General features: G+C 43.3%; 1 protein-coding gene across 2 annotated transcripts in view; it reads right to left on the bottom strand.

Annotated features, from left to right (window-relative positions):
* The window catches only part of LOC126981297 (protein phosphatase 1 regulatory subunit 14B-like), a 93,572-nt gene that overhangs the window by 35,322 nt on the left and 50,750 nt on the right, over window positions 1-7,500 (bottom strand). Inside the window, exon 1 of one of the 2 annotated variants that reach the window (XM_050832216.1) lies at window positions 6,353-7,061. The exons of the other annotated variant lie outside the window; for it this stretch is intronic. Within the exon in view, the coding sequence (XP_050688173.1) occupies window positions 6,353-6,595 (243 nt within the window). The 5' untranslated portion in view covers window positions 6,596-7,061. Of the gene's footprint in view, window positions 1-6,352; window positions 7,062-7,500 lie in introns of those variants that run through there. 2 annotated transcript variants of the gene reach the window in all.

Raw genomic sequence — 7,500 nt, 5'->3', positions numbered from 1 at the left:
TTATATTTCTATATCAGTCAATCTATCTATCTATTTATCTAGTCATCAATCAATCTATCTCTCTCTCCCGTGCAATCCCTTTTCTGCCCTCTGCTCGCTTGTTCAACCCGTTTCTATATCAGTCAGTCTATCTATCTATCTATTTATCTAGCTATCAATCTATCTCTCTCTCCCATGCAATCTCTTTTCTGCCCTCTGTTCGATCGTTCACTCCGTTTCATTAATTACACAATATCAAGGGACTCTCAAAGCGGCTTATATGTGTGTGTAGAGGGCAGCGCAGGCCCCCTCACTGCTCCCTCTTTCCCTGGTTAAGTCTCACATTCTCCAGCATTTCGGGGCTCACACACCCACATCTGATAAGGCTTCCGTAGAGATTGTGTGTGCGGGTATGTCCATGGGTAGTTGTATGAGCATAGTGGTAGTTTGACGTGGCTTCTGCACCACAGACGCGAAGAAACACTGATATGAACCCGACTTATCTCCTTTGTGGTCTTGGGAATTATTGGTTGTGGGAGATTAGATCGTCTGAGAATACCTTTTTTATAGACTTGCTTTGATCTCTGTTTTTATCTACTGGGAAATTGTTTAATAGTAGGTTTGGGTTGGTCGCTTTGTCTACTGAGGAACCAAGTCTTATATCTCTGTTTATCTGTCGTGTTAGTCTCTCTATCTACTGAGGAACCAAGTCTGTTAACCCTCTCTTTGTTTGTCTTTCGTGAACACTTAGCCCGGTAGCAGCAGGGATCATGTTTCTTAATGGTCCCTCTAAGTGAGAAAAATTAGAAAAAATCATCACTCATACAAACCATTTCATAATATATATCTAAGCATTTGTGATCAGTTTATGTATCATCTATTTTGGGGGGTTTATATCATGGCACAAATTTGGCCCGTCGCTGCTACACGGTAAAGCCACAAATTTGGCCCGTCGCTGCTACACGGTTAACACTGTCTCCGAGTCTGAATACTTGTGTCTGCCTTATCCTCTCGTCTTCCTTGGTCCTAGTTATGAAGGGAAAAAGTCGCTAGCTCCATCCAGACAGACTCTAGACTAGGCACAGATAATGGAAATAAAAGTACCGTCTTGTCATCCACGTAATACCATAAGCAGCTCTGAAACTCCATCACTGTCATCGATTTTTACTCTCATATTTTCGCTCCCTCTCTCATGTCTCGCAAAAATATCCGACATCTGTGGTTTTTTTTCTACGCTTTGTTTTCTTTCATTCAACTCCTCGCTTTGATGTGGAGAGGACAGGGGAAGGAAGGTTTGGAGGGGAGGGGAGGTGGTGGTGGTAGGGGTGGTGGTGGAGGTGATGGTGGTGTTGTTGAGACAAGTCCAATACACCTCCCATCGATCCAACAGAGACTAGGATCATGTCTTCAATGTATAATGTAGTGGGGTGTTGTTGTTGTTGTTGTTGTTGTTGTTGTAGTTGGTGGTGGTGGTGGTGGTGGAAAACGAAGAAGAAGAAGAAGAAGAAGAAGAAAAAGAAGAAGAAAAAGAAGAAGAAGAAGAAGAAGAAGAAGAAGAAGAAGAAGAAGAAGATGATGAAGAAGAAGCAGAAGAAGAAGCAGAAGAAGAAGAAGAAGAAAAAGAAGAAGAAGAAGAAGGGGAGAAGGAGGAGGAGGAGGAGAAGGAAAAGGAAAAGGAAGAGGAGGAGGAGGAGGAGGAGGAGGAGGAGGAGGAGGAGGAGGAGGAGGAGGAGGAGGAGGAGGAGGAGGAGGAGGAGGAGGAGAGGGAGACCGAGAGCGAGAGCGAGAGCGAGAGAGAGAGAGAGAGAGAGAGAGAGAGAGAGAGAGAGAGAGAGAGAGAGAGAGAGAGAGAGAGAGAGAGAGAGAGAGAGAGAGAGAGAGAGAGAGAGGGAAAGAGAGAGAGAGAGAAAGCAGGGGAAGGAGAGTGAGTGCATGGAAGGGAGAGAGTGAAGGGAGGAGAAAGAGAGAGAGGAGAGAGGGAGATGAAATAAATGATGCAGAGGAAAGAGATGGAATGGAGGAGAGAATGGGAAAAGGGGAAAAACTGTGGTGGTGGTGGTGGTGGCGGTGATGGTGGTGGTGGTGGTGGTGGTGGTGTTTTGGAGGAAGAGGAAATAGAAAAACAAGACAGTAAGAAAAAAGAACACTAAAAAGAAGAAGAAGGAGAAGAAGAAGAAGACGATGAAGATGAAAAAAAAGAAGACGAAGAAAAAGAAAAAGAAATAGAAAAAGAAATAGAAATAAATAGAAAAAGAAAAAAAAGAAATAGAAATAGTAATAGAAAAAGAAGAGTATGAGGAAGAAATGAAACAACAACAACAACAACAACAACAACAACAACCATAATGCTATCCTAATCATCCCAATTATCATCATCATCATCATCATCATCATTATGTCTCATTTATTCATTATCCTGCTTATGAGAGAGAGAAGAGAGAGAGAGAGAGAGATGGAGAGTTTACAAGATCATGTAGGAGGAGAGGCAAGCATTTTCTTCTCTCTCATTCTTCTCTCTCTCTCTCTCTCTCTCTTCCTTTGTTTCCTATATACGGAGAGAGAGAGAGAGAGAGAGAGAGAGAGAGAGAGAGAGAGAGAGAGAGAGAGAGAAGGCTCAATTTCAAAGATTTTTCATTTCCCCCGCTTATTGTTTTTTTATTTTTTATTTTACCTGCCTGGGTGTTCTCATTAAGGCTTTTCTGCACCTGGATTCATTAACGTCTTTGTCTACCTGTACACACACACACACACACACACACACACACACACACACACACACACACACACACACACACACACACCTACGCACACACACCTGTCAGATGCACGTCCAGGTGTGATCTTAATTAGGAAGGTGACCCGCTCCACCTCTGTTGCTTCCACTACACCTGACATATTTTTTTTTCTTATGTGTTGGCGCGGGTGTGTTGTGTTGTGGTGTTGGTGTGAGTGTTGTGTTGTGAAATGCAGGATTCATTTGTGTAGTTACGTTGTTTTGCTTATCTCTGTGTTTCTCTATTTACTTTTTGCTGTACTTATTTCTCTGTTTACAATGTACGAGCATGTATGTGTCCGTGTGTTTGTGTGTCTGTTTGTGTGTGTGTGTGTGTGTGTGTATATATATCGAAGTAATTGAGTGGCTGGGTGACTGACTCGCTAATTAACTAACTAAACATTTATCTATTTCTCTCTCATTCTGTCTATCTATCTATTAATCTATCTATATCTATCTATCTGTCTATCTGTTATTGTTTTATGTATTGTGTTGTTTTCTTTGTATATCTGTTTCCTCGTGACCTATAACATCAAAGTTCTCGTGTGTTGTTTTTCTAACCTTTTCTTGTTTATATTTATTTTTCGCTTCAATCGCTTATAATTTTTTTTCTTTACACTTTTCGCTATGTCACTCCCAGTCCCTCGTTTTCCTTCCCTTCCGGTCATGAGGCTTTTTTTTCCCCTCTTATTTTCATTTTTTCAACACTTCGCTATTTCACTCCCAGTCCCTCGTTTTCCTTCCCTTCCGCTCATGAGGCCTTTTTTTCCCCTCTTATTTTCATTCTTTCTTATATTTATTTTTCGCTTCAATCGCTTATAATTTTTTTCTTTACACTTTTCGCTATGTCACTCCCAGTCCCTCGTTTTCCTTCCCTTCCGCTCATGAGGCCTTTTTTTCCCCCTCTCATTTTCATTTTTTCTTATATTTATTTTTCGCTCCAATCGCTTTTTTTTTTCAACACTTCGCTATTTCACTCCCAGTCCCTCGGTTTCCTTCCCTTCCGCTCATGGGTCCTTTTTTTCCCCCTCTTTTTTCTTGCCTTCATTCACGCCAAAAGAATCCAGTTAAGTTTGTGACGCCTTCCACTTCCAATTCCGCGTCTTGCCTAGCCTTTCCCTTTTTCTTACGTCCGTTTTTATCCTGACGAGCAATGCCTTTGAGAGCGAAAGTCAAGTCTCTCTCTCTCTCTCTCTCTCTCTCTCTCTCTCTCTCTCTCTCTCTCTCTCTCTCTCTCTCTCTCTCTCTCTCTCTCTCTCTCTCTCTCTCGACTGTTTTGTATTCCGTCATGACATAAAAAAAGAAGGGAGAAGAAAGAGACAGAAGGAAAGAAAGAAAGGAAAGAAGGAAGGAAGGAAGGGAAGATGAAAGGAAGGAAGGGAAGATGAAAGGAAGAAAGGGAAGAAAGAAAGAAGGAAGGATAGATAAAGGAAGGAAGGAAGGAAGGAACAAAGGAAGGGAAGAAAGGAAGAAAGGAAAGAAGGAAGGAAGGGAGGAAGGAAGCGAAGAGGGAGGGAAGGAAGGAAGGAAGGAAAGGGAGAGAAAAAAGGAAGGAAAGGAAGATTGGAGGAGGAAAATAGAGAAGAGTGCAGGAGGAAGGAAACACACAGGAAGGAAGGAAGAAAGGAAGGACAGGGAGAGAGGAAGAGGGGAGGAGAGAAAGGAAGGAAGGAAAGATTGGAGAAGGAAGAGGGAGGAGAGGAGAACAAGAAGGTTAATTAACAAAACCACCATCACAACCACCACCACCATCACCACTACCATCATCCCCATCCTCCTCCTCCTCCTCCTCCTCCTCCTTCTCATCATCATCATCACTATATAATTCTACCGCAGGCGCCCCACACAATAATTTCCCTTCGTTTCTATTGTGCCGTCATCGTTTCCACGCACACGGCCAAAGTTTATGAATGTACAAGTCGTGCTCCGCGCATTTCTCTGCACACGCCCGCTAGGTCCACGCGACGATTTTCCACCGAACTTTCATTACGGCTTGTGTGGTTTATTCTTCTTTCTAAATATGCAAGTCTTTTCTCTCCTTTTTTAGTTTCTCACTCTGTAACGATGTCTTCCTTTGCTTCGTTCCTATCTTTCACTCTCGCTTCAACGATGTCTTCTTTTTCTTCAATTTTACAGCCTTCCTCTCTCGCCGCCTCGCTCCACACAGCCTTCCCCTCCTCGGCTTGTTTTGGCTTCCAGACCCGCGATGCGCAAGGCTCTTAAATCTGTTTGAGTTTCATGGGAGTTCGGCTGAAGACAACGGCTTTCTTACCCTCTTACTCTTTTACGCGTGCGAGGCTGATAGGAGGAAAGGAAGAGGAGGCAGGAAGGAAAGGAAGGAGGAAGTGAAGGTAGAAAGGAAGGAAGGAAGAAAGAAATGAATGATTGAATGAATGAATGAAGGAAGGAAAGGAAGGAGGGAGTGAAGGCAGGAAGGAGGAAAGAAATGAATGAATGAATAAAGGAAGGAAGAAGAAAGGAAGGGAAGAAGGAAGGAAGGGAAGATAAAAAGGGAAGGTAGGAAGGGATGCTAGAAGGTCAGAGAAAGTAGAGAGGAAAGAAGAAAGCAAAGGTAGGAAGTAAGGAAGAAAGCGAAGATGGGAAGAAAATAAAGAAAAAAACAAATTAATGAAGGAAGGAAGGAAACAAAGTAGGAAAGTAAGAAGGAAGGAAGGAAAAGAAGATACGAGGGAAGGGAGGAAGCGCAAGACAGGAAGGATAGAAGGAATAAATGAAGGAAACGTAGGTAGGAAGGAAGGAGGATAAAAAGCAAGACAGGAAGGAAACAAAACATTGAGAGAAAAAATAAAACAAGGTCTGAAAAAAAGGAAGGAAGGAAGAGAAGGATGGAATGACTGACACTTTTAGAGTTAACACGTATGGAAGTTGTTTTCATTCGCTACTTAATTACCTATATCATCTACATTCTACGCAATACGAGGAAGTAATGGGAATTCAACGAGCGTATCTTCAGGTTTCTTTCAGTTTCCCCTCTTACGCTGATACGCCCTCCTTGTAAAGTCCTTCCCGGCAACTCAGGAAAGAAATATCGTCCGTCTAACTTAGTCTCTCTCTCTCTCTCTCACACCATACATAGCCTTGAGCTCTTTACCTCCCACAGAATCTTAAGTTCATAATTCACACCAAACATAACACAGGTAGTGGTTTATGATGGTTGTAACTCTACGGATTTTCTCTGCCCGATTTGACTAAGCTAAACAAATCCTTAATCTTTTCATCTCCTATAAAGTTGAAAAGCGATGAATGTAAATATAGTTAAAGGCTATGGTTAGGCATTGTAACATTCCCAAGGTTTAAATGCGATCTTTATTTCCTATACGAATACTCAAGTTCATGATTTTCCGCAATAACTCCACTGAACGAGCTTGATTCCCTTCCCGACTATAACTTTCTCAACACTTCTCTACTTCAAACATCCTTTTCCTCCAACACGATTCTCTCTAACACTTCTATCCCATCTGCTAACACACACATCCTCTCCTTTAATTAAGCCAGAACAGACACTTAGGCCTACACAAACAAAAACACAAAAAAAACTCTCCAAGACAAACTAACAGGGACGCAACAACAGTAACTCACGCTGCGCCGTTTCCCGCCGCCAGAAGCGTAAACAGTCGGCCAAGTGTAGTGGTTCCGCGACGACGCTTCTCCGTTGGACGCCGAACTCGAAGCCGCCGTCGCCGCCGCCGCCGCCGAAGGGTCGTTTTTGCTTTCTTCGTTCTGCTTCTCGGCCTCCCTCTGCGCGGCCCTCGTCGGCATCTCGTTCTCCTTGAAGGTCACCGAGCGGTCACCGTGTAGCTTGTTCTTGATTCGCTTGAACATTGTGGCGGTTCGCGTGGCTGGTTGGTAATAGGAGTTATCGTTGATTGGAGTTGCGGTTGTTGGTGTTGTGGTTCTCCTGGTGGTAGTGGGCTGGTTAGCTTTACCCCAAACTTTCTCGTTCTTGTTCTCCTTTTTCAGTTGTTCATTCACTCCTCCTCCTCCTCCTCTTCTTCCCTCTTCGTCACTTCGCGTTCTCCTCCTCCTTCTCCTCCTCTCGTCAAGGCTTCAACTCGTCTTTTTACTCACTTATTCACCGACTCACTCGCTCACTCAGTTACTATTTTCCTAAGCGAGTATCGACCCCCTTCTTTTTCTTCTTCTTTCCCTCACTTTTCCTTCCTCTTTGCTTTTCTTTATCTCTGCACAGCCCGAGTAGTTAAACGAGGATGACTTAAAGGTAGAATTTAAAGGAATAATTTCGCAGTGAGTGTGAGTGGATGAGCTTGAAAAAGAATAGTAATGTCACGCTGCTTTCCTTCTTTCATTTTTTTGCCTTCCCGATGAGAGAGAGAGAGAGAGAGAGAGAGAGAGAGAGAGAGAGAGAGAGAGAGAGAGAGAGAGAGAGAGAGAGTGCAGTCCTCATCGTCTCATTCAACTCCCCCAAGGATCACTCACACTTATCACCACCACCACCACCATCACCACCACCACCACCACCACCTTCATCACCACCACCACCCTCACCTCCTCCTCCACATTCACTCCCACCACCCTCCCATCACTACCACCACCACCACCACCAATCCCCACAGCAACAATACTTAATAAACACGTCAATTATAGAATGTTAATGAGCTCTCTCTCTCTCTCTCTCTCTCTCTCTCTCTCTCTCTCTCCCATTTTTTCTTGTACAAACCTTAAAAAAACAAGTTAAAACGAATAATTAAAGTAAAACAAAACACACT

Source organism: Eriocheir sinensis, chromosome 47, assembly GCF_024679095.1.
Source record: "Eriocheir sinensis breed Jianghai 21 chromosome 47, ASM2467909v1, whole genome shotgun sequence".
Classification (NCBI taxonomy): domain Eukaryota; kingdom Metazoa; phylum Arthropoda; class Malacostraca; order Decapoda; family Varunidae; genus Eriocheir; species Eriocheir sinensis.
The sequence above is the reverse complement of the archived record's forward strand: the minus strand, read 5'-3'. Positions and strand labels throughout refer to the sequence as shown.